Source organism: Lygodium microphyllum, chromosome 2, assembly GCF_053477565.2.
Source record: "Lygodium microphyllum isolate KBCC chromosome 2, Lygodium_microphyllum_v1.1.10, whole genome shotgun sequence".
In the NCBI taxonomy this organism is placed as follows: domain Eukaryota; kingdom Viridiplantae; phylum Streptophyta; class Polypodiopsida; order Schizaeales; family Lygodiaceae; genus Lygodium; species Lygodium microphyllum.
Window position 1 is genome coordinate 55073504 of NC_141136.1, and position 27847 is coordinate 55101350.

Genomic DNA, 27847 nt, shown 5'->3' on the forward strand with positions numbered 1-27847 from the left:
GAAGGACTGTAAGGGGCTGTAAGCTCCCTCTTAATACCATGTAAGTCACAAAATGACTTAAATTCAATCGATGTGAACTCACCCCCATTATAAGTTCTCAAACATTTCAGCTTTCTATCTATCTGAGTGGTCACAAATGCATGAAAAGTTTTAAAAACAGCAAACACTTCACTTTTCTTTTTCAGCAAGTACACCCAAATCTTCTTGGAACAATCATCAATAAAGGAGACAAAATATGCAGCGCCACCCAATGATTTCACGGGCATACTACATACATCAGAATGCACTAAGTCCAAGACATTGGACTTACGAGAGACACTAGAGTAAAAGGAAATTTTTATTTGCTTTCCAAACTGACACTCATTACAAAAATCAAGTTTAGAGCCTTTTCCATCAACCCTCTTCAGAGAGGTAAGAACATCAAGTCCTTTTTGGCTCATATGACCTAATCTCTTATGCCATAACTCCAAGTGGCTGCAAATTTCAGCAACTGCAAGAAACTTGCCATTCAAGGCTTTACAATGCAAACAATACAATGTGCCCTTCTTGGTTCCTTTTGCAATCAGCATGAAACCCCTTTTTACTTTCCATAAACCACCACCAAACAGTGTGGTGTAGCCATGCAAGTCAAGCTGACTAACAAATAGTAAACTCTTTTTAATGCCAGGCACATATCTGACATCTTTCAACACAAGTTTTTGACCATTGTCTAAAGACAAGTGTACGGTGCCAATCCCATCAATGCTGCAAGCATGGTTATTTCCAAGGTACACCTTTCCATAACTACCTGCATTAAACATAGCAAAACACTCCAAGCAAGGAGTTACATGGAAAGAGGCACCAGAGTCTACAATCCAAGTCTGAGTGACACTATCATCAACTGACAAGAGTGCATCAATCACATCAGCCTTGGTAATCTGCATATCCTGCATGTGACATACAAGGGCATCATAATCAACTGCACATAATACATCAGCCTATGTATCTGAAAGCTCCTCTATGACCACACTGGAGGCCACATTGGCCTTTTCTTTGCCTTTGGATGTCTCCAATGCATCTGTCTTTTCTTCCTTCTTCTTTTTATCTCCTGCATTCTTCTTTCTCTCTTGTTCCTTCTTGTAGTACTTGCAGTTAGGTTTCTTGTGGCCCTTCCGACCACAATGATAGCAAGTGATGTCACTCTTATCCTTTCCTTTGCTCTTGCTCCTGTTTCTCTGCCTTGCATATGCATTTTTCTTTTCAGCCCTGCCTCTTACATTATAAGCTGAGTTGCTGCCTTCTCCACTAGACATACGTCTAATTTCTTCATTCAGGATAGAACCCCTCACCCCATCATATGAGAGATTGGGGTTATTGCTGAGTGAAACCACCAAGGTTTCCCACGAGTCCGGCAGTGTCATGATCAAAAAGATCACCCTCAACTTATCATCAAAGTCCAAGTTTGCATCTTTGAGCTGATTTAGAATCCCTGTAAATGCACTCAAGTGCTCAGTTGCAGGCTTTGACTCATCCACTCGCATATTCACCAACTTGCGTATTAAATACACTTGATTAACAGGTGTGGTGATCTCATAAGTAATTTTCAGCTTCTCCCATATTGCATAACCTGTGTCTAAACCCTTATTATCTGTCATAATGTCATCAGTGACACCCATCTTTATGTAAGCCACAGCCTTTTTATTCACTCTGGCCCAATCTGCATCAGACATTAGTGCGGGTTTATCTTCCTGCAAAGCATCCTCACAATCCTTCAGGAACAAAATGCCCTACATATGGTCTTTCCAAAGGTCAAATCCATGGCCATCAAACCGTTTAATCTCCATCAAACTCTTGATGTCTGAACTAGAAGAAGTTGCAGCCATTTTATCACAAACACAAGAGTAAATGCACTAATCTGCAGAAGCACAAGCTGAACCAGCAAAATACCCTGCTGTTTTTCCTCGACAAAAAATAAATCTCTGCCGTTTATACATTAACCAGCCATTACACGGGCAGAAAATGCAGAAATTTACCAAATTCTGCGCAAATCCCCAAAATTTCAAGTCCAAATTTGCATGAATGTCAGTCAATCTAACCCAGCTGAGTAAAGCTTTACCAATACATGAAAAGCCCCAAATTTCTGGGGTCCAATGTCAGAAATTTTACCCAAGAAAGGCAAAATTTCGACAAAATTTGCAAAATCCCCAATTTAATTGAGGTCACCGCCCGCGATGTCTGCAATTTCTGACTCAAAAGTCACTGACATGCATGAATGATGCCAAATCTGGGAAAAGCCCCAAATTCTGTGGCCTGATTTGCACAGATTTTGAAACTGTGCCTTTAGTGTGTGAACACCCGCCAAGGCTAATGAGGGGATTAGAGGAAATTTGATTTGTTTAAAAAAAAAAAACAAACGACGGAACTAACCGGGGGGGGGGGGGGGGGGGGGGGGGGTTTGACCCCTGTCACGCCGCATCTGACTGACGCATGGCCGTTGAAACTGCCCGCGAAAGGCATCACATCTGACTTGCACACCACATACTGCCCGCCGAGATGCCACCTGTTGTTGGACTTGGGGAAGGGGTCTATTGACCCGCTATCGACCCGCCGCACGTTATGCCATGTATGCATGGTGCAGACTGGTCATGCTTACTCAGCAGCGTGGTCGCCCGACTCCATTCTGGTCATGAACTCCAACCGAGCTGGACACGCACTCTAGCCGACTGCATGCCTGTCGCGAGCACCTGCACGACCTGATAATCTTGTATCATAAGCTCTGATACCAGTTGTTGGACTGAGAGGCCACAACTCAGCTGGTTTGAGTTCGAACAGGAGCGTATGAGTATGACGGCTGGAGAGAGTATGAGCAGAGTGAAAGTACGAGAAGATAAGAGTGTACCAACAATATGTTGGTACACAAAGAATAAAATGTATTTATACTTAGGGCACGTAAAGGGTGCGCTCACATGTACAATGTGTGTGTACTATATACACGGAGGTTACTGGGACTTTATATCCCAACATTGAGTGGGAGGTGATATGGATAACAACTCCAAAACAAAGCTCCGGCAATCAATGCTAGTGTCCATGTCAACGTGTTAAGTAGATCTATGATAAACTATGATTACAAAAGTCCCAAGACATTCAGGGTATGGCATTTGTGAAAGTTTAAAATAGGTGTTTCATACGTTTATGAGACGCCTAGGTATAAAACGAGTTTTCTAACCTTATGAAACGGGTTTTATGAATATGCCATAGGTTCGTTGCGATAAGAACATGTTACATGATGCAATCCCACATTGGGTAATTGGTGCTATTGAGCTTGTCATCAGCACCAAGCATACCCAACAAACAATTATTATTGCTGGCCATGAGAGGAAATCAGCAATAAAATAATATTTTCCAAGTGAAGAGAGAGAAAATAAATGCCCAAATAATAATAAACCAATGATAGAAGAGATGTCGGTCACCTCAATAAAGTCGAATAATATGAAGAATAATAAATTTCTCTTGTTGTTCTCCAAAAAAATATGCTGAAAATAATAAATTTCAGAAATAAAACATTCCCTGGACAAGGCAGCAATCAGTAATATGCTGAAACAAGAAATTAGAGGGTGAGATGCTCTGATAATATGGACAGCAGCAGAATTTGAGAGAGTTTACCCAATAAATCTGGCAAATTCTCTTCAATCTTGAAGGAGATAGGCACGAACAGTCCAGTAAGGGATGTCTTCAATGTGTGGCAGCCAAAGAAGATGATTTGAAACAAAAGCCCCAAAATTTGGCAGCCCAAATTCTCATCACTGGTCAACTTTTGAGTAGGATCCCCACCTCAACATTAGACACACGCACATTGAACTCAGGGATGTTGTCATACATGGGAGTTGGTTGCTAGTATCATTGGCTAGTTCATTTGGCCTGCAAGGTGTAGCTATGCTATTGATCTTCAAGATGTTTCCATTGCAAAGACTCTGTCTAGAATCTGGACAAAGATTATCCATCGCGAATCTGAGTAGACAAGGAAGGGAGATGCTTTCATGAAGACGTGGGACTTTGGCACCTTTGTTCACCTAGCCCTTTGTATGGTCTAGCATTATAGACTACCGGATTGATTATTCACACAATTGTTGTATTTATGATCTACTGAGTTGTTCCTTATAGGGCCTTATTTGCACTATGTAATTTTTACCTCAAGGGGGTTTTCTTCGAGGAGTCATTAATAAGAATTTTATTTCTTTGAAATAGACAAAAAAGAAAAGAGGCTAGAAATTGCAAAACAAAGTTGTGTTAGAAGAAAGAAGAACAATATAGAATGAAGAAAGAAATGAGTCTAATGACATTTGAATAAAGATGGCAAGACCATTTACATAACCATGGAGAAGAAGAGAATGCATGTACACAAGTCATCCTTGATACATAAGAATTGTCACCCACTTCAAATTCCATACATGTTTTTTAAAAAAGGCTAAGAGAAAGATGTGCATTCTTCAACTTTGCTTATCTAGCAAGAGGGAAAAAGAAAAAGAAACCCACAAGGCTTGTCGTTGCACACTTTTGTTCTCCCATGGAGGATCAATCAAAAAAATGTTGTAACAATTCCATCTTGCACCTACCAAAAAACCAAACAATTGACGATTATCATATGAGATAACTAAACACTATTTAAAAACACAAAAAGTAGAATTATATTATGAGACACAACAAATAAACATAATGAAAAGTGAAGAAAAATATATTTTGCAAAAAATGATGTGATTACATTTATAAGCTATATTCAAGACCTTTCAAAACAGCGTGCTTAATGTACTATTATTGGTCATACTTGTAGCAACAAGATACATGATCTTCTATTCAAGCTCAAATTTGGATGCTTAAGAATATATTAAAGACCTAATACTTTCTTAGGTCCTTACAACAATTAAACATAATGAAAGTGAAAGAAAAGTGCTTTTGCAACAAAATTATGTGACTACATTTATGAGCTATATTGAAGACCTTTCAAGACAACATGCTTCATGTACACTATCTTGTGGTTGCCTTCGGCTTTAGTAACATCAAGCATCCAGAACGATCTTGATTAGTAGTGGATAGAATGGGGCATTGTCCATCCTTTGCACCAAGGCTCTTGAGCTAGGAGATAACTTAGGACCTCCAGCAAACAAGAGAGAAATTAGTAACATGAGTAAATTGACCATCACCTTCCTTTTTTTCAAAAGTGCAACAACATAGAATCTAATTGGCTTGTTAACCAATGAAAAGTGTCTTAGTCTTGGCTAGAGAAGTCATGCTATGCAACCCTAGTTGCACAAAGTTTCCAAAATTGTGAAAGGGAAACAGGTTTTAGACTTGGGAAACGAAGTTTTCATCTAAAGCTGAAATAATGGACAGCAACTGAAAAATTTATCACAATTTTTGGGGATACTGGTGAGGATATAGGACACTACCATTCATCACTTGAGCCTTTACATAACCTTGTGAAGATACATAGGGCACTACCATTTACCACTTTAGCTTTTACATAAAAAGTTGCTTGAATTTCCCAACATCATAACTCGAACTTTGGAGTGGCAAACAATGCTCTAAAAAAGGTAGATACACACTCTAAAATGAAACAAGAGTAGAGTAAATATGCTTCTAAGAGAAAAGAACCTTTAAGGAGGGAAAATACGATCCTAAAAGTGTTCACACTTCACTACCATAACAACACATGCTACAAATTCCCCCTAGGATTGATAGTGTAAGAAGAGCAAGGATATGGTGGATCAATCATGAAAAGGAAATATGTTCAAAGCTTCACAAAAAGCTTCAAACTTCTTACAAGAAAGGGCCTTAACAAATATATGTGCCAAGTTGTTTTGTGTAGACACACAGATGAACCAAATCTCATCGTTGAGAGCCCCATACATGATAATAATGTACCTCAATGTGCTTTGTGTGAGCATGGAAGATTGTGTCTTTACAATTACTAAAGCTCTTTAATTACTAGTGTAAATAGTGGTAGGAGATGACTGATGATCAATACCCAAATGTACCTCAATGTGCTTTGTGTGAGCATGGAAGACTATGTCTTCACAACTACTAAAGCACTCTAATTACCAATGTAGGTAGTGGTAGGAGATGAACGATGATCAACACCCAAATTGGCAAAGATTCCTCTGATCGATTGTAGTTATGGAGGTTGGCTTGTACTGAACTTCACATGCCACAATAGGTTGCTCTCAGTTCAGCCAAAATACACATGAAGAACCAAGGTGAAAGTAAAACCCCCTAGTAGGCACTTGTGTCATAACAACTTGCCGAATCAAAATCACAAGAGTATGGAGTTGTGGATTAGCACTACTTAGATGGAATGAAGCATAGTCTTACGAGCACAATGATTAGCAAAGGATGTGTTTCATAGCTTGTCACAATGCTTTGAACCTAGGGTATCCACTCGCACGTGACATTGAAAAGTACACATCCATCCTGACATGACAAGCATAAAGAAGACACTCAACAATATGTTGATATAAGGTGCACCTGTTAGCAGATATGTGTCTTCTATGGTCGTCTCTTGCTTGTGAGCCTCTGTCTAAGTGAGGCAAGGACTTTATGAGCTCTAACACAGTCTTTGTCTAGTAATTTTTCTCTCTGAGACAGTTTAGGTGGAGATCCTCCCAGCATATGGCATTTTCTCAGCCTGTCTACATGCTTAAGATGAGCAGCCACAATGGGCAGCCTGGTTTTCCTTGTTTTGGGCAGGCAGCAGAGCCGCATGGTAGGGCAGACATTGTCAACATGGGCAGGCAGTGCTGGGTGGCCATTTTCAGGTCAGGTGGCTGTTTTAGATCAGACCGACCTGCATTAAATACAGGTGGCTGTTTTAGATCAGAGAATGGTGCTTTTGCAGGCCCTAAGTGTCCAGCATCATCCTTGGGCTGATATTTTGAAAGTTTTTATTGAGGAGACTTGTATCTCACATGGTCACACACTTAACCACGTTTCTTGGTGGCATGTACTGAATCCCACACAGCCTCTTAAACTTTCACGGTCCTTTCTCCTTTCTCATTACATTGACTCCTAGCAGGAGATTATTTGTATCATAGTTTGGCGTCCTCTTGATCTCCAAAAGGAGGCATATTCATCATAGGCGAAAGTGCTGGCCACTTCCAGGCTACTAGATTGGCCCGATAGAGACTTGCAACAAAAGAAATTTAATTGGATGGCTGGATTGGGGTTGCAGACAATACATGGTGCTGTCATTCCTGGGCAGCCCTGTCTTTATTCTTTCCGTCACATTTGCCTGTACTGTCGGGTGCCTAAAGGCTATAGCTAGATGTGGTTGTCCTTATAGAAGTAGCTTAAGCAATATATTCCTTTGCCTGCTTTTGATTCTTTTTCACCTTGGCAAGATTGGGTGTTTATGAAACTTGATGATTTCCGAAAAAGATCAACTAATCAAATCCATAGTTGTTAGGTACGATACGGTGAAATACAGTACTAAATGGAACCTTATGATTTTATAAGGTACAATACGATATTAGTACAAAAGAAAAATTAACTTGATTTTTTAAAACACTATAAATCATTAAATGATAGAACACATATTTAAAGTGAAATAGCCATATCATTACAAAATAAGATGAATACATGAGGGTGGCCCTCACGGTCACATGTGTTGTGCACAACATGTGATACAACCAAAGTCTAGTTCATACAATGATCATAAGGGATACAATGATAGTAGATACAAAAAAGAAAGAGGCCTATTATGAGGCATCACTATCATCATCATTAGAACCATTTGAGTGCTCATCAAGAGAGTCTGATTATAATTCCTTGGCATTGGATGATGAGATACTCTCATACCGAGGGGAGGGGAGATGTCATCATGAGGCACGAGATGGGAAGTACTAGAGCCCCGCCTCACACATGTTTGAAAGTCACTTGAACCACCCCTCCTCGATGTTGGAGAGCTCTGAATGACCATACCCTTGCTATTCACCTACTCGAACTCCTTGCCCACAATCATGCTGATATGCACACATTCAATGCTTCCTCATTAGTAGGCATAGGTGTTGGTATCAATACGCCCCTTTCTCCTCCTTTGGTGAATCCCCCTCTCATCTTAGCAAGAGTCTTCTCTGTGATGTTTTGAGCGATCTCCTTGCATGGACTAACTTGTCCCCTCCCCCCCCAGGTGTCTTGAAAAGATATTGGAGAAGTCAGGTGTTTGACTTCTTTGTGTTCCTTTCCACATGGATGGCGTGCAAATTGAAGGCCTTGTGCTTCTCATGAGTCATGATGCTGATGGAGGGCCAAGGCTTGGAGCTTGGAAGTTGGAAGTTCGGGAGCTGGGTGGGGGAGATGAGAGCGAGAGGCTTGAGAAAGAGAGGGATAGTGAGAGGCTTGAGCTTTGAGAAGGAGAGGAAGAGGGATGTTTGGGGTAAAGACGCTTGTGTCTAATCATTTGTGTATTCATTACACTAACAGTATCCGTACACTTGTACACTACAAGTGGTGAGAGCCCATCACTGTCACTTCATTATTTACTCTTTTAGTGGCATTTGAATAAAGGAAGGTTGGTTACACATTGTGACTATTGGAGTTCCCACATATGGTGGGTCTATCTCTTGCTCTTTTGTTCCATCCGCCATAGCTCTTGCTTTTCTCTTGCTTCTGCTTGTGTGCTTCCACTCAAGCTCTACCTTTCAACTGTTATCAGAGCCAACCATTCAAGGATCTTCTTCATCCTTCGCTTCAACTTAAATTCAAAGCTTCAACTCAAGATTTCATAGTAGTCATTGTTTCTTTCTCCCGAGGTATGCATTGAGTCTTCCCTTCTTCCGACTTATTCCAGCTTGCTCTGTGCTTGTTGACGAGCTTTCCAAGGCTTAGTTGAGCCTTGTTGAGTGCTTGTTGAGCTTATTAAGCTAAGAAGCAGCCATTTTATCCATTTTGAGTGAATATAGAGCACGCTGTAGAAGTCGTGGATAGCTATGGAGACTTGATAGAACTGTTATATTTTGGCCATAACTTTTGCATACAGTATCAGATTTAGTCATTCTATGGCTAGAAATGAAGAGCATGACGAGAGCTATAGATCTGGGCACTCACAGTTAATTCTATGTAGGTTTTTTGTTCTCTCTTTCACATAGAGCAGAACAGTTATGGTTTGGACAACAAACGTAAATTTCATCATGCATGTTTGATACTTTGGGAATTCTATTTTGGTGCATGGATGGTATGGTCATAGTTGTCAGGTACGAAAAGTACGGTACGGTACGGTACGATAAAATACGGTACTAAATGGTACCTTAAGATTTTGTACGGTACGATATTAGTACCAAAAAAAAAATTTAACTTCATTATTTTGAACTATAGATGATAGAACAGATGTTTAAAGTCTAAATAGCAATGCTATTGGAGTATAAAAGATGAGTACTTGAGGGTAACACACCAAAACCTCTATGGCATATGCCGCATGCGCAACATGCGCTATAACTTACAAGTACATACATAGGAGTGGATACATCATACATGAATGATCATACAAATAAAAGGCATGTATGCTTGAGAGAGAGAAGGTTGAGAGAGAAAGAGGCGAGAGAGAGAGAGAGAGAGAGAGAGAGAGAGAGAGAGAGATTTTTATGCATGCCGGAGCAATTGAGGCGTAACCAGGCAGGCCTTTTCCTTACAGTGTCCCATAACATACACAAGCGGTTGCTGATTCGCGGTTCTCTAGTTCTTCTTCATCGCTGCTTACTCATTTGGTATGTTCCTGGAAACACGTCCTCCAGAAGGCTCAGTGGCATCCAACAGAGGATCGCTTAGCTACTAACTCCTTTCAATTGGAATTACTGGCAGTCTCGCGTTTACTTTCGTGGGAAGGTAAACATGAGCTTAGACCACAATTCAACCGGATGGCACGTTTGGGCTTGTCTTCGGTTGCGGATGCCACCCTTGCCAATCGCAATGTGCTTATATCGTTTCGTACAGCTAGGAGGCTTTTCAGGATCCCTCATGGATATAGGCCTTTATGGGAACAGCTTTTGAGGGTGCTTCAGAGCCGACAACCCTTTCCTGGCCTTGCTTCGGATCATCCCTGGCAGGATTGGGACCTGCAACGCCGGCTGAAATTAAGCAAAGCTTCTGCTAAGGCCGGCAACCCTTTCCTGCCCTTGCTTCGGATCATCCCTGGCAGGATTGGGACCTGCAAGGCCGGCTGAATTTAAGCAAAGCTTCTGCTAACCAAGTCTATCATCTTCTGATTAAAGATCATCAATGGCTAGTTACTAAAGCAAATGCTTTATGGGGATTGCGTAAATCCCGGTCATGGTGGAGGGCAACTGTGATGGAGGGCTAGTTGAACAAGACACCCTTTAAATATAAAGTCTTTCTTTGGAGAGTGATGATTGGTGGTCTTCCGCTTGCTTCAGCTCTTTCCAAGCGACGAATCTCTAATGGCACCTGTTTCTTTTGCACCACTACTGTGGAATCCACCCGCCACCGATTCATTTCTTGCCCCATCGCTAAGAAAGTCTGGTTATTTTTGTCGGCTGTTTGGCAAGGGGTGGTTGGTTTCACCCTGCGCCCCTTTGATTGGGTTTTTGGCCAGCCCAAATACCCCACTCCGGCACAGCCACATATGAAGCTCATGTATCACTTTCTTCGATATTGGGGCTGTTGGCATAACTGGACCATTCGGAATGCTTTTCTTTTTGACTCCGCCTATAATGTTCAGCGGCATATTGCGAGGCTTAAGGGCCTCTTGTATTGGTAGTTAGCTCTTCTCCACCATTCTGATTTGCTCTCTAGGGAGGACTTACGTCCCTGGCATATGGCAATTTCCTCCGCGTCTTTGCTACAGTGGAAGTTACCTGCGCTACATTGGATGTTCCATAGAGCTTTGGATTTATGCAGTTGAGCTTGAGCTTACTTTCACTAAGACTGTGGGACACTTACTTCATGTACATGCTCTCTTGATATGTATTTAATGCAGTTACCCTAGAGTGGGCTGATTTGATCACTTACTTTGATCCTAGTACTTACCTTGTCAATGTGTTGTCATTGATATTTATATGCTATTGGGTTATGTATTGAGCTTTGCTCAGTGGGTTATGCATTTGGCAATTCTCCTCTCTGTACCTTGAGATCTCCTATGTGCATGATGTCTATGTCTACCACATGTTTGGTTATTGACACACTACACCTGTGACATCTTTCCGTGACGGTTGTTCTTGGTCTTTCTTTCTTGGTTACTCACACCTGGTTATTGGCATATTACTACAATGTATTACAACAGCTTGTCATTTTAGTTTTATGCATTCTATCTAAGGGTAGCCACTTGGATTTGACAATTACTTGATTATAGTTATATGTCTTGACTCAGTACCCAAGAACCTATCGAGCTCTCACAAGGGGACACTTAATCCGTTTTTTACACTAACTTTTATTTTCGCTCCAATCTTCATTATTTCTTCATTTTGGCTAGCTACTATCTCAAGGAAGACAAGGCCTCGTCTAACTCGTCCCCAAGAACCTACCAAGCCTCTGCAAGGCGATAATCAACAGCTCATAAGTTATTTCTTCCTTTTTTTTTCTAATTTAAGGGGTTAGAACCTCTTTCTACAGACCTATGTATTGGTTTATCTTTCAAGCATATTCAAATTTTCCTCTTCTTTATACTTTGGTAGGCTTCTCTAACTGCCTCACACTAGCAAGGACTCATAAAATAGCTGCCTAGCAGGCTAGCAAAATAGGGTTACTAGGACTACCTTCTAAAACAAGTCTTTAATGCCTAACAATGTCGTGACTAGAGGTAAATATATAAATATTTTTTTCTCTTTTCTTTGATTTTGGGGCTGTTGGCACAATTAGATCACCCGAGATGCTTTTCTTTTTTATTATGCTTTTGGTGTTCAGAGGTATCTTGCTAGGCTGAAGGATACCCTACATTGGTAGTGGACCTTCTCCAACACACTTATCTTCTAGGGAGGACTTGATCCCTTGGCATATGGAAATTCTGTTGCTTCTTTGCCATGACTTTTGTACTTTATTAGTCATTTGATATGATACAATGAAACATATCCGTGTATAAAGGAATATCCTCATGATATCATAAAAGCGAAAAAATGCAAAATTCTATCTAGATGTGCAATAAGTCTAGGCATTATCATTTGGGCAAGCCCTCAATGTATACAAGTACGTCTATTTGGAACATGAAGCTATATGTATGCGAGACATAACAATGCCGTGCAAATGTAATACCATGAAGTGAGTATAGGGCAATGTAAAATGTGATACCTAGGTGGAGGCTCCTACAACAAGATCCTAAGTAGTTCCTAGGGGCCGATGCTAGCTTGGTGGGTCATTGGTGGGAGTATGGTCTACTATTAAATGCACTAGGTCATCATCTAGCCCTAATCTCTTGTGCTCTCTTTAGGGACAACCCTCTTGGTCCCCTTGTCCTTATATCTGCGTGTTTGCAAAGGCGAGTCCAAGAAAGATGGCGCACTTCTCCCTCTGTTGAAACCGATCTACAAATGAATACTTCCAATCGCCAACAGATGTAGCACTCCTAGGCCAAGTTCTATCCACTAGGCACCACCTAGTACTACCTAACTAATATAACTTATTAAAACTTTTGCCTTTGACACGCATTGAGTTCTCAAGGTCCTTGGTCCATCATTGTGAACTAACTGACTTTCAAGCCCTCGTGACATCCCATCCCTTGCAAATAAAGAAAATGACAGCAAGAGATTATGGAAAGAGAAATATGATGACAGCTAAGGATTGAAAGCTGAATAGGCAAAAACAAGCTAGAAATGAGAAGATGACATGAACAAACATGTGAAGTGCAGGATGTTAAAAGAGATATATTACACATGAAATCTTCATTAGCTCTTTAAAACAGCCCCGAAACTCACTAATTAAGTTTGTGTCCCATGACATGAACAAACTTGTGAAATGCAAGATGTTAAGCCAAAAGAGATATATTACACATGAGATATTCATTAGCTCTTTAAAACAACCCCAAAACTCACTAATTAAGTTTGTGTGTCCCATAAACCAAAAGCCTAATTTTGGGAGGATCATATGTATAAAAAAGAGATTGTCCAACCACTTTGTTCATCCCTTCTTTTGCAAGTTCATCCATCAGCTTACTGTTGCCATGCCATCACCAATCCAAGGCACACTATTTTAAGCTTCTATCTGCTTTGCAGATCGACGTTTCAGTGTCCTGCGGTCCGAAATGGGCAATATATAGCGAGTTATTCATGGAGAAAACACGGGTCTGAATCGCGATCATCTTGACTCTCCTCCGTCTTGCAAGTTGCACTCGAGCTCACCAACCACCACCACCACCACCTCCTCCTCCTCCTCCTCCTCTTCCTCCTTCTCCTCCTCCTCCTCCTCCTCCCATTACCTAGTCATGGCGCCGGATCCATATTGGAGGCATGTCACTCCAATCAAGGGATACGAGGGCTTCGGCGGATCAGGCAAGTAGCAGTCCAACTATTGTCGATTGGGGAAATTGGGAAGTGTAACGCGCGTAAAAGACCACTTGGCATGCGTTCCCAACAAAGAGATTGGGTCTTACACAAATGTGCCAACAGAAGTAATGGTAAGTCTCCATCTTTGGTGCTAAAAGCATATGGGTATTGAGCTAGAAGAGGATGAATCCTCTCATCCAATACCACATCGAGCTAATGAAGCACAAGTGGGGCAAGGAGAGGCTAGTGGGCCTAGTGGCGCTAGCCAAATTGGAGGTGCCAATGGCCCATCAAAAAGAAGTGCATCCATGTCCGTATCGGATCCAAGTGCAAAAAGGACCCCATTGCCATCTTCTAGTGGTGGTGGGCAAAAGGGCTCCTTGCATGGTGCAAGAGTCCATGCAGGATTTCAAAGGCAAGCAATTGTGGACATAACTAGAAAACTCGCACACTTATTTGTTTAGTGTGCTATCCCTTTCAATGTGGCCACTGTGAAGAAAACTGCTAGGGTTTGCACTGAGGACACACAGAGTGTACGACCATGACAGAAACACAGAGAGACAGACACAGACACAAAGGGTAAAACTCAAACCCTAAACGCAAAACTCAAAACTCAAACACAGAAACTCAAACACAAACAGAATAAGGGAGAGAGAGAACACAACTCTGAAGTGAATGAATGCTGTATATGGATGTAAGAGTGTATAGTGTGCTCCAGGGCAGAGCAATATCCGAGTGTGACATCCACCGAAGACGAATCCCAAGTCTCTGACCACCAGTCGGAGTGTAGGAGTGCTGAATAGTGAATGGCAGCAGGCTGGTCTCCAAAACGTAGCAGTCTAGAGGCTAGAAACTGGTAGACGTAGCAATGTACCACCAATCAGAGGCTGGAAACTGTGCACAGTTTGCTATAAACAACAAGCTGAAACAGTGTCTAATGTGGCTGGCGATGACTGGATGGTCATATCGCAGCAGATGATAATGTCGCTAGCAGCTAATGTCAACATGGATGAAGGCGCCAGTAGCAGGAGCAAACACGGACCGAGTGGCAGTAGTCTTGAGGGTTGGACAGTCGCCAATGGAAACAACTTACGATCTGCTCAAGTGGTGCTCTGCACAATGAGATGCAAAGTATACTACATGCTGAAGAATGCTCATGCAGCAGGTGCCACTTGGACAGTGTCCCTCATGAGAAAATTGTTCACTTGCCCAAGCGCCCTAGTACAAAGATGATGAAATCATGCAATGCAAAGGGTAAGGCACAATAGGGGGAAGAAGCCGATGTCGAAGACAAAGTGTTCAAGCCTGGAGAATACCAAGAAGGGTAGGAACCCCCTCTCAACCTGGATGTAGATGCCGAAGAAGAAAGAGAAGCCTGATGTCGGTCTTCGTATGGTGCCGAGAACCATATGAAATGAAAGAAGAGAAAGTGGATGAAGCACCCCGCTAGAAGAGCAAGGTAGAAGTTACTGCCATGATAGCATCAAGAGAGATGTTGCACGATCCACCTCGGGAGGGGAAACCGCCATGCTGGAAGAAGAGCAAGTACTCCTAGAATGATGAAACCATGAAAAGAATGGTGCACATCCCCACATCTCTAGCCCAGGTAGAACCAAAGCAATCTGCAAGTTCACCCTACACTAAAAGACAAAACCCTGCAAAAGAGATGAAAATCTGCAAACACATAGGCTAATGATGAGATGCTTCAAAGAAAAACATAACAAAAAGAAAATCTAATGCAAAAGAAATGCAATGAATGTGTATGTGTATGAGTAAATGCAGCGGAAGACAAAAGAATGGAAAAGCTAAGGACAATGAATCCTATGGGCCCGATGCTAAGAGTGCAAAAAAGGAATGCTAGGCTGACCTAGAGTATCCGAAAGGACCTAGAGACATGCTAGTCTAAGAAGGTGGTCACCGTCGCGTATGTCCAGTAGCAAGGCTCTACCAAGGAAACGCCTGACGAGGTGGAGAGGAAAGTGAGATGGATGCATGAAGTGCAACGGGATTGAAACCTGCGCACCAATTAGCCAGTCCCTCAGGGGTAGTCAAAGAGATGGGCTGTTAAGGCTATACTCGAGCCACATGTCCAGCAGCAACAACGGGTGCTGAAGGAGCACATGAAGCAAGAGCAAAAGGCGTAGCCCCACTGGACTGTGCAATCGCAACGGTTTGCTGAGGCTTTTTAGGTGGAAGGCTTTGGGCCTTGGAGCGACACTCCTCATCCATATGGCCTGCTCTCTAGCATTGTGTGCAAAACCGGTTTTCTTAGGTAGTTGCTACCATATAGATCTAGATTCTTTGGTTCCATCTGAGGAAGAGGAGTCACCCTTTGATTGGCTTGCCTTCGCATCTTGCGAGTTCTTGCCACTGGTGGTTTTCCCTCCCGAAGAAGAGGCAACCAACCCCCTCTACTCTGAATAAGGCTATGATAAGGATTTCTTGTGGACTTGATCATGCAGCCTTGCGTAACGCAAGAACTGGCACTCGAACTCGTAGAAGGTTGGGAGATGACGTGTTGAATAAAATTGAAGTATTTTTCAGGTAACTTATTCAAGAAGAATGTAACCTAATCGTCATCTGACTTTGGAAAGCTAGTAGTGGCGAACTCGGCAAGTAACTGCCTATATTCAGCCAGCTTGACTTTCAGACCATCCCCTTCCTTAATAGAGAACTCTTAAAGCTCAAAGTTGAGATTGATGCACCAAGTACGACCACGAGCCGCATAGCGGTCGAGAAGGTGACTCCAACGCTCTAATGTGAGTGGGAAGTGCTGCAACTAAGAGTGAAACTCAAGAAGTAACCCTTGCATCAACTCAACATTGGCTGTGGCATTGCAGGCTCTCCATTGATGGATGTAGTCAGGGTGAGCTAGTCGAGGGTCCGGAATAGGACCTAGACCAATGACGAGGTCCCAAAGACCCTGAGACTCAAACACTTGTTGCATGAAATTAGACCAAGTGGTTAAATTTGACCCGTTAAAACGTGTCTTATCCGTGAAGACATTCTTAGCCGTTGCAACAGAAGTGGTAGTACCCGGAGATGGATAGTGTGAAAAAGCGTAGTGTGGGTAGGATGGGGGAGTGGAGTACACTTGGGAATGGGCCCCAAAGTGCCCACCAGGCATACGGGTAGTGTGCAAGGTGGATCCATAGGTAGGGATGGGCTGACTAGACATGGGCAGAGTAGCCACATAAGGAACCCAAGGAGTTGGGATGGGGATACGGGGAGTAGAAGATGGGAATCCCTACGTAGATGTAACCCAAGGAGAGTGTGAAGACGCACCATAAGCTGAGGATGGAAACCCCTGCGTATGAGTGGTCATTTGAGATGTGAAGCTGGGGATAGTGAGGGGGATGCCCATCACAGTCGATCCAAGAGTTATGGGTGTGCTCATTTGCTGAAAGGTCAAAGACTGTGTTAAAGGGTGGCATTCCCCCTAACGAAGACCATGGTGCAAAGAGGTAGAGAATGGGGTGGAGAAGGAAAATGTGCTAGGAGCGGAGATGGAAGATCCAACCCCGAGGGTGTGTGATGCAAATGTGCAGTGTAATCCAAGGTTTTGGAAAGATGACGAGAGGTGATTAAGGTGTGATATAGAAGAGGGTGGGATGGGAGGGAAGTGGGAAGTGTATGTGATATCCTCAAATGAAACAGAAGCTATACATGTGCCTGAATTCCGTCTGCTTCATAAGCCCCCTCTATTGAAGTTCACATACGCAAAGCCATCTGGATCCTGTATCTCAAAAGCAGAAATAGGAGAGGATTTTGATTCATGCAACACAAAAGAATTGTACAAACCTGACATTGGACCTGGTTGAGATGATAAAGATGGATCGCCAGACGTTCTGAATGCCGTCTGTCCTCCATTATCGGAGAGGTGGCCAGCCTCACCAACCGGTCCGAATGTGGTAGCAAAACTGGTAGGAGGGGTATAAATATCACCGTACTTATTGCGATAGTACTCCTCAAAGTCCTCCTCTATCATGTTAGTGAAATCTGGTGAAGGTGGAGTGTCGTCCTCCTCACGAGTCCATAATGCCATCTCAAGGCCTCCAATGATGGAGAAGCTTGATAAGACATCATAGGAATTGGAGAAGAAGGTGTCTGGGACATTGTCATTCAGTTACGAGTCATATTGTGAGCCTCGCACAACGACTAGCTCTCCACAATAGCTGCAGGATACTCTTTACAAGAGCACCGGCTCTGATACCATGTGAAGAAAACTACTAGGGTTTGCACTGAGGACACACAGAGTGTACGACCACGACATAAACACAGAGAGACAAACACAAACACAAAGGGTAAAACTCAAACCCTAAACGCAAAACTCAAAACTCAAACACAGAAACGCAAACACAAACAGAAGAAGGGAGAGAGAGAATACAACTCTGAAGTGAATGAATGTTGTAAATGGATGTAAGAGTGTATAGTGTTCTCAAGGGCAGAGCAATATCCGAGTGTGACATCCTCCAGAGACGGATCCCAAGTCTGTGACTACCAGTCGGAGTGTAGGAGTACTGAATAGTGAATGGTAGCAGGCTGGTCTCCAAAATGTAGCAGTCTGGAGGCTAGAAACTGGTAGACGCAGCAGTGTACCACCGATCAAAGGCTGGAAACTGTGCACAGTCTGCTGTAAACAGCAAGCTGAAACAGTGCCTCATGTAGCTGGCGATGACTGGATGATCAGATCGCAACAAATGATGATGTCGCCAGCAGCTAACGCCAGCAGCAAGAGCAAACACAGATGGAGTGGCAGCAGTCTCGGACAGCCACGTGCGAGGAGACTAATGGCTGAAATCTACATGTGGAGTGAGAAACCTATACAAACGCAATAAGGCTAAATGGGGGCAGCCTGTCTATTTATAGATGTGTAAGGGCGCCCCAAAATTTAGGGTTTCCACTGAACTCTCTCAAACCACTCCCCGTTTTAAGGTTTCCACTGAACTCTCTCAAACCACTCCCGTTTTAGGGTTTTACTCTAAAAGAGCATTTTTAGTGTGTTTTGGGGCTGTTTAAGAGGCTAATCAACAAGTAATGCATGTTTTAGCTCAACAGCCACTACACATCAATGGAAGAAGACAATCAAGGTAGTGAGCCGCATAGGGTGTGATTGGGAAGGCCCATCTATGGATGCATTACGTACACGGGAGCTTCGAAATAAGAAAGCATCCATAGAGACTCAATTGGAGCCCTTGAAGGAGACATGGGCAAAATATGGATGCACAATATTATGCAATGGATGGTCAGATATGCGCCGAAGGTATGGTCACGATGTTTTGGTATCTTCATGTAAAGGCACCATGTTCATTAAGGCCATCAATGCCTCTGTCTTAGGTCTTACCATCACAGGAGCTTTCATTTGGAAGCACATGCGATAGATCATCATGGACGTAGGAGTACAAAATGTGGTGCAAGTGATAACAGATAATGAAAGCAATTGTGTGTCTATGAGACGTATGCTTGAGGAGGAGTTTCCCAATATAGTACATACTCTATGTGTATCCCATTGCCTTGACTTGCTTATTGAAGATGTTGGGCAAATATCTTGAATGGATGACATTTTCAAGACGGCAACAAGCATGGTAAGATTTGTGAACAAAAGGCTATTCATCACAAGTATGTTTTGAGTCAATAGCGCACTTGAGCTATTGAAGCCCTATACCACTAGATTTGTCTATATGTTTATTGTATTGGAGAGGTTGATACGGGTCCGTCCAAATTTGATACGGACCATTGCATGCCAAGAATGGCTCACATGGAGTGAGAGAGTCTCCAAAGGCTCTTTTTGCCCCAAGATAAGTAAGTTATTATTTAACTTTTACACATGTAATTAGTTAGTGCTAACGACCCTTTGATGATTGATCATTATTCTAACTTCTAAGTTTTTAACTTATTTTATCTATGATCTATCATCCTTGGTTCTAAAGGATTGATGAGATTCATGCAATGTGGAATGTGCGATGGGATTGATTCCATAAACCAATCCATGTCGCACATATCTTGCATCCCCTTTAGTGCAGCGAGGAGCAATATACTAGTGAGAAGTTAGAGAAGGGCTTCATGGAGTACATGAGACGTCTCATAGGGGATGATATAGATATGATGAGAAGAGTAGAGAGGATGATTTGCTAGTATTCCGCAATTATTTTCTTCATTTTGGCCAATCCATAGCTAGGCTTTGAGAGACACAGCTTTAACTTATCTCTTGGTGGAAGAAATATGGCAATTGTGCTCCTACTTTGATATGTGACTGGTGACTTTTATATTCTGAATCTTGATAATCTAATGCATTATGCAACCTAGGTAACAGAATCTATAATCTATTGCGTACTTAAATGATGATTTTGCAGCTTGCCTAATAGTAATTGCCAATTACTTAACCTTAATCTCTTAAATTTAAATAGAAACACATTGCCATTTGTATCCTCTTGCAAGACTGTAGTTCAGGGCCTACTGAGAGAAACTGAAGCACATGGGCCCACTTCCACACCAAAAAGAAAAACAAGCTCAACTACCCAACTAGAGCATTTAGTGTTTTGCTATTGCAATCTCCAGCTTCTTGAGAAGACCGCTCTGTCCCTTGAGCCTTCACAAGTAAATTGATATTGATTAGTATTATGTATAATTAACTTTTTAACCTTGACACTTGACATTGCTTAGAAGATGGATTGTAAATTGTGATATATATGAGCATTGAACATGTTGAATCTTCTCTCATATGATATATCTTTGTTTCATTCACCTTTACAAGTGAATATTGACAAGATTGATATAGAGAAGGTGCATGACATCCCACAAATACCATAGGAGGAGTGGGATATCTACTCCATGCTCTATGGGGAGCTATCGACACCAGTGCATGAGACTCATGCACAAAGGAGGGTTAGAGCCACTAGAGCAAGGGCCACACGTGGTCGTGCATCATAGGTAGAGTCAAAGGATGAGTCCGAGGCTAGGCTAAGGATACTTCATCAACTTCTTGATCATGGTTCTTGGAGTCAAACGAGGAGATGGTACACAGATCCTTGGAGTCCAGATGAGTCATGACTTGTGATATACAGGAGTCAATTTAGCATTGCAGAGTCCAAACTACAGTTGCGAGTTGTTCATTGATATTGATACTTTACTCGGTAGTTACTAGAGTCTAGAGACTAGTACATAGTGCTCAGTGCTCACTGGACTTTGGAGTTTTTACAGATTATTCACATGACATAGTTACATGTATCAGTGTATATTGATTTCACTTATTATGCATCTTGATTCTTGTTCCATTGTTCTTAATGTCAAACTCTACTGTTCTTGATGTCAGTCTTCACTGCTCTTTAGATCATAGATGATTCATGGGTCATAAATTATAATTCATTTTGTTGCCTTAAGTGTTGAAAATTGAGTCTTAATTGTGTTAAGCTGTCTTTAAGTTTCAACCATTGAGTCTTGACTCCTAAATCTTCACTCATGAGTCGTGACATGTGTAATGAATCATGATTTCAATCATATGACATGAAGACTCAAAGTTTTGTATGAAATTTGGGTACATGTTGTTGTAGGCATTGATATATTTACATACCCACATAATACTGTATTTATTTTAGTATACAATCGGAAATGCCGTTTCCCTGTTTTCAAAATTTGACCAAAACTCCGAAACTCCGGTTTTTCCTGTTTCCGTTTCCCCCGTTTCCGAAACTCCCCCGTACTATGCCACCTTCATTGCTATTGCTCCATGTTTCTCTGTTTGCTGTTGTAGCAGGCCACCCTAATGTCCAATATCCTAGAAGACAGTTTCTAGCCTACATTTGGTTGTTGCGCAAGCTGCCCAGCATCCACCTACCATCTCAAAGATTTACTCTTCTACTAGCATGGAGGCTTCCCTTGAGCCTCATTTTGTGGCATCTCTTGATGCTATTACGGTGACTACTAATCCCTAGCTCCTCCACACATGGTGTTTCATCTTCATCTTTCTTCATGGTTCTCAATACCACATGAAGACCAACATCTAGTTCCGCTTTCTCCTTCGACATCAACACCCATGTTTGAGAGCGGGTCCTTGACCATCATGTAATATCCATAGTTTCTAGAAATTGTGTATTGAGAGCCAAGAAATGAAACAACCGTTTCTAACCATTCTCAGAAATGCGTTTGGGGCAGTTGAGTTTTTTAGGGTAGAAAATTAACCGTTTGAGCCACCATTTTGCTTTCGCCTTCTCATTTCATCTTTTGTCTCTACTTCATCTATTGCATGTTGTGCTTCTTGTGCTCATTCTTCGGAACACTAGATGTGTCCCCTCTTTGCCAAGCCTTAACATTGCACACTCTCACTCCCAAATCTAAGCTTCATCCTTGTACCATCACATGTTTGGAATACCATCTCATGTGGGTATATGTGTGTCTCTATGTGAGTGTACACACACACACACACACACACACACACACACATACACACAAAATTACTATCTATTTATACTAATGATATATTTCAAAACTTAATTTCCACAAAAACTTCAAATAATCAAAACTTCAAAACTTTGTTTCTTCCTATTTCTGAAACTCCCGTTTCTAAAACTCATGGAAACTATGTTGGTATCTATAGGTATTGGCATTTGTCTTTGACATCAGCCCCCCTTTCCTCTTGTACCTACCCTTTGTGTTGCATGATCATCATCATCTTTGTGAAAAGGTGCTTGGGCAAGTGAACAATTTTTCCACAAGGTACATTGTCCAAGTAACATTGTTACGAGGATGTGTGTTTTTAATGCTTAGCTTTGGCATTATTAAGTTGTGTACATGTGAGGTGCACATGTGAAGTGCAAGTTAGTCAAGTTACAGTGACAACTTCAGCAATCCAAGTGAATAGTGAGTGACATTGGTAAAAGTTCTATAAAGTTATGTCGGGAAAGTACTTGTGGGTACTTGGTCTCAATTTGGGGTTTAGGCCATTAATTGGGCCATTAAATGTCCTATGGTAACATAGTGCAACTAGAAATTAATTAATAAATTAATACTAGTCCAAGGCAAATTAATGTTGGGACCATTACATGTCCCACGGGGGGTGTGAATGGGCACTAGCCAATTCTTGGGTAAGGTCAAATAGATAACTTATAACATTTGAGAATTTAAATTCTGAAAATTAATTAATTAAAGCTGAAAATTACAATTAGAAGGCTGCCAAGTGGCAAAAGAGATTGCCAATTGTCAAAATTACCCATGCAAGCTGAGAGAAGGTTAGTTGGGGGCTGCTTGAGGGTCATTCGAGCATTCAAAGACTGAGGAGGATGGAGCCACCATTGGATGAGCTCTAAGAGAGATGACAACTAATCGCACAAGGATAGGGGCAGCAGGTTTCTCTCTGCCTCTGTGGTGAGAGGCAGCAATAGAGAGGAGGGCTTAGTAGTCACAATGCAGTTTTATCCCCCTTCCAAAGCTATTGCTTCCATCAGAATTGCCATCATAGCTATGGTTGAAAAGATACTCTTTTTAGCAGATTTTATCTCTCATCCTTCGACATTCCCTCAACAATTCTCAGCATATTCCACCCATTGGTCAAGAGCAATTGAAGAAATTGATGAGCACCTTTACCTTTACCATGAAGAAGGTGGCAATCAATCGCTCCATGTGTCGACAATTGGTTTCCTTCCCTTTAGCTAATGTAGTTGGGTTTTGAGACTCCTTATTTTCCTTAGCTCTCCTCTAATTGTTTTCTCACTACATCTATTTCTTGGTGTAACCATTGGTTCTCTAGCTTCGAAATATTTGAATGGCCTACTAGATTCTAAGTATAAGCTAGAAGACCTTGACAATCATCTCCAACAAACCCTAGCAAATGAGGAATACGAAGAGAATGGACAGGTGCTTCTTGTTGTAGGATCCATACGATACAACCTGCCATTAGTCCATAAATTGATATTTTTATGGGCTTTGATCTCATTACTTCCAACACACTTGGTATGTTACCAGTCACCTTATTTCTTTTGCAAACATGTGCATACTCATTATCGAGATCAATATGGAGGTGGTATGGACGTTTACATTTATCCATGCTTGGAATCAAGTTATCAAGAAGTGATCCAAGCTTGCAATGGATATGGTTTATGGACCCCCACATTATCAGTAGCGACTTGCACCACATTTGAGGGGCCCATCTACATGCACAATACTTTGCTTAGAGAGTGAAGAGAGAGTTGAGTCTTGAAAGATTCAAGAATAAAGCGAGCGAGAGAGAGAGAGAGAGAGAGAGTTTTCGTAATTAATACAATTCTTGTTATGAAGAGAGAGAGAGAGAGAGAGAGAGAGAGAGAGAGAGGCTTCGGTATGTGACACGAAGAGCTCATGCGATGGCGGACCTGGCACCCCCGTGACCTAACGACTCGATTTTGGCCCCTGCACAACCGTCGAACCCTGCCGTCAACCCCAGTCGTTGCTGGGCCACTGCCCCGTTGACTTCCTTATCGTGGGTCTGCTACGCGCTATCGACGGCTCCTGCGCCCGTTGTTTGCTCCTTTGTCCGTCGCCTGCACCTGCGCTTGTCGCTTGCTTCTGCACTCGTCGCTTGCACCTGCGCCCGTCGCCTGCTCCTACAACCCTCGCCTGTTTGCTGCACCCCGCCTTCTCATTGTTGGTCTGCTGCGCCCGTCGCCAGCCGATTGACTTCGCCTGCGTCTGCACCGCCTGTGTGCCCCCTCTGACCTGTCGTGTGACCTGCCATCCGTCCTGCCCGCCATCAGGGACGACTTTGCTGAGGAAAGACAAATCGATTGCAGTAGACGACCTTACGCCAGTGCAGTTCTGCCCTGCCCCTGTATGAACAGCCTTCTCACTGCCAGTCAGGTACAGACCTGTTATGCGAGCAGCCCAGACTTCAACACAGTCCCTGTGCGCCCTTCTGCAGATAGTTACAGGCCCCCAGACTTACAGGCTTAGACCTGCGGTCAAAAGGCTTGCATACAGGCATCTGCAAAGACAGAGAAATCTGATTGCAAGGAAAGGTCACGTCAGAGAGAGAAGACAGCAGTATGGCTGGCCTGGATATGGATTTTCTAGACCGGACGGTGGCAGCCCTTGGCCCTGATTCTGATATAGAGGAGCCGGAGGATATGGTGCCATGCACGGAGGAGATGCCTCCGGGTTCTGAACTGCCGCCTGCGGGCAAACGCTCCAAGCATACTTCTGACGAGCCAATGGGTCCTCAGGAACGTTCCTATGCGCAGGTTGCCTCTGATCCTGTGGATTCGCAAGAGATTGACTGGGAGCATTTGCTGGACTTTGCCAATACGCTGCTTGGCGATTATGTCCAGCATAATAATGAAACTTTTTCTGACGCGGGAACTGATGATGTGCTGGAAGCCACGGTGGACCCGAAATCAGTCTTGGGGTCCTTCTCGGTGTTTTATGACCGTGCCGTTATACTTTTCTTCACTGTCAGGATCCCAGTGCTGTCCCATATTCGCCAGTGGATGCACCATTTATTGCAAGGGGAGTGTGTTGAGGAGATCTTCCTTGGACCTCGCGGCTTTTATGAGGTGCTGTTGAAATCGGAAACACATCGGGCTGAGCTACTGTCGAAGTTGCCATTATTCTTTGATCGCCGCTTGGTCCATGTTGTACCATGGCGCCCTATGGCCGACTTCCAGCGTCTGCTTCAACGAGAATGCCCGGTGTGGGTGGAAGTGGAAAATTGTCCGGCGGTCTATTGGCCATTGTTGAAGGATGCGATGGCAGTTGTGGGAACGGTGTTGGTTCCCCCAAGCCTCAGGGCTATGAATCGAAACCGTTAATGCATGTTATGGGACACGACCAGGAAAAGGCCTGCGTGGCTTCGCCTCAATTGTTCTGGCATGCATCCTTTGCATTTTCGCTTGAAATGGGGCAACTTTGCAGGACACTGCTTTTCATGTGGTAAATTGGGGCATTTTATGGCCGAATGCCCTGAAAGGCAACCGTCTTCCGAGGATGCGCAGGTTGTGCTGCCTAAGGATGACATGGTGCTTGATGCCCCGACACAGGAGACCCTTCAGCCACCTAATGTCGTGGATAAAGGCAAACAACAGGTCCTGGGTTTGGATTCACGTAGCACCGATTGGATTGAGGCACGTAAAAAAAAAGGTAAAAAGTTGGATGCAGGCCCTGGCGGATCCTGGGCCTAATGCTTCGCAGGATTCTGTGCGCACGTATATGCGCAGGAAAGAAATGTTCACTTCAGAGCAGGCTACACGTACGATGGCCCCGTCTGCCTCCCGTAATCAGTCTACAAGGAAAGTCTATACAGACGGTCCCAAGGGCCCACCTGCTAAGCTGGCGTTTGATACAAAAGGTAATGTGATTACACCCTGGGATCGGCGTTATCCCCGCCCCACTCCCAAGGCAGTGGATTTTCCTTCTACCTCTAAAGCAGGTCACCAAAATTCGTTTGCAGTATTGGTTGATTTTCTCGATGAGGGTGTCCTGGATGCTCTCGCAGAAAAGGTGAAATCGAGGCAACAGGCGCCTCGTTCCTGACTTTCCTTTTTTTGAAGATATATGAAGATAGCCACGTGGAATGTGCGAGGCATTTGCTCTCGCCATAAGCAACATACCATGTGGACTGTCTTGCATGAGAACCAGTGGGATGTATTGTGTGCAGTTGAGCAAAAAAGTCACAGTGAAGCAGGAAAAGTTGTGGATTGTCATGGATTCCGTCTGTTTTATACAGGGACACATGCCACGCACTATTCGGGCGTGCTGATGATTGTCCATGAGAAATACCAGCCTGTTCTTGTTAAAAATGATGTGCAGGGCCGCTTTCTGGTAATCGAAGTCTTATTTGAAGGAGAGATTTTATGGTTGCTGGGCCTCTATGCTCCGAATGATCCCGCATCCCGACGGGATCTTTGGTCGACTTTGCAGGGCTCCATGTCACTTGGCCGAAGGGGGTTTTTGATGGGAGATTTCAATATGTGTGTTGACTCTTCTCAGTCCACTTCAGGGCATTCGGTAATGGATACGCCGGAAAGCCGGGTGTGGAATTCCTTTGCTTTGCACATACTTAAGCAAGATCTTTGGTCGTGGCTTCACCCTTCTTTTTCAGGGTTTACTTTTCATTCCGCCCAATATGCAACTACTTGGTCGCGGTTGGACCGAATGTATATCATGCAGGGGGATGATTTTCTTCCCGAGATGCTGGAAATGAAGGTCTTGCAGCAATATGCGTTGTCGGACCATTTCCCCCTCCAGCTTGAGATGCGGGCACAACCTATTGCACCTTTTATGCAGTTGCTGGATAGGCTCCCTTTAAGTTTCAACTCCTCTTATTTGAAGCATCCAATTTTTCAGGGCTATATGCAGCAATTAATTGAGAGGTTCTTATTGTACTTCGACTCTGAGGGCTTGGCTTCATTTGCACGACTGCTCTCTAATGTGCAGCGGGTTGCTCGGCAGTATGGGATTCATCATGCCTCTCTTTGTTGGCGACGTCGATATGCAGCAGAGGACTTACTGGCTTTGGTCCGTTCCTTGCTCGTGGATTCCCCAGATGATGATTTTCTGCTGTCACTGGAGAGGCGTTTGGCCCATCTTATTCAAGTGTTTCAGTTGAAATCTTATCAGCAAGCCAAGCTGCATAACTTGACTGACACATTGCAAGATAGCGCATGCCAGTCTCATAAGTTCTTTCGCGCCTTGCATGCTTCTCCGGCTCGCGAAAATATGACTAGACTCCAGGATTCGGAAGGTCGCATGGTCACTGATCCGCAGACCATTGTCAATATGTGCAGAAATTATTTTATGGAACTTCTTGGTTCTTCTCCCTCGCCTTCTAGCCAGGTTACGCATGCCCGCTCAGTCTTCTATCATCTGGTCCGCCAGCAGGTTCCACTTGATATGCAAGCCACATTGGAGGCGGATATTTGCGAGAAGGAGGTTATGGATATTTTGTTGCACCTGCCTAAGGATAAAAGTCCTGGTTGGGATGGTCTCACTAATGAATTCTTTGAGAACTCGGCCACGCAGTTGGTGAAACCATTGGCGGTCATGTTTCAGCAGGTTTGGGACACAGGGGTCATGCCTTCCTCATGGAAAGAAGGCCTTATCAAACTGATTCCAAAGGTCCCTTCGCTGTCCATGCTGCAACACTGGAGACCAATTTCTTTGATGGGCTCGATGTATAAAATCTTCTCCAAAGTGCTGGCGAATCGGCTTCACAAGCACCTTCCAGCTATTGTGCATCCTCTCCAATATGGTTTCATTAAGGGCCGCAACATTCTGCATAATATCTTAAATGTGCAAATGGCTGACTATGCGCGGCACTCCAGTCAGGAAGTGGTATTGATTCAATTGGACTTGGAAAAGGCGTTTGACTATGTGGACTGGTCTTTCATTGCTGATCTCATGCCTGCTATGGGCTTTGGTACTCGGATGTC

General features: G+C 43.2%; 1 protein-coding gene across 2 annotated transcripts in view; it reads right to left on the reverse strand.

Annotated features, from left to right (window-relative positions):
* The window catches only part of LOC148039757 (Methyltransferase MT-A70 family protein), a 231150-nt gene that overhangs the window by 63545 nt on the left and 139758 nt on the right, over nucleotides 1-27847 (reverse strand). For both annotated transcript variants that reach the window (XM_087693652.1, XM_087693648.1), the window contains exon 5: nucleotides 4513-4588. In XM_087693652.1, coding sequence (XP_087549778.1) covers nucleotides 4513-4588 — 76 coding nt within the window. The remainder of the gene's footprint in view (nucleotides 1-4512; nucleotides 4589-27847) is intronic.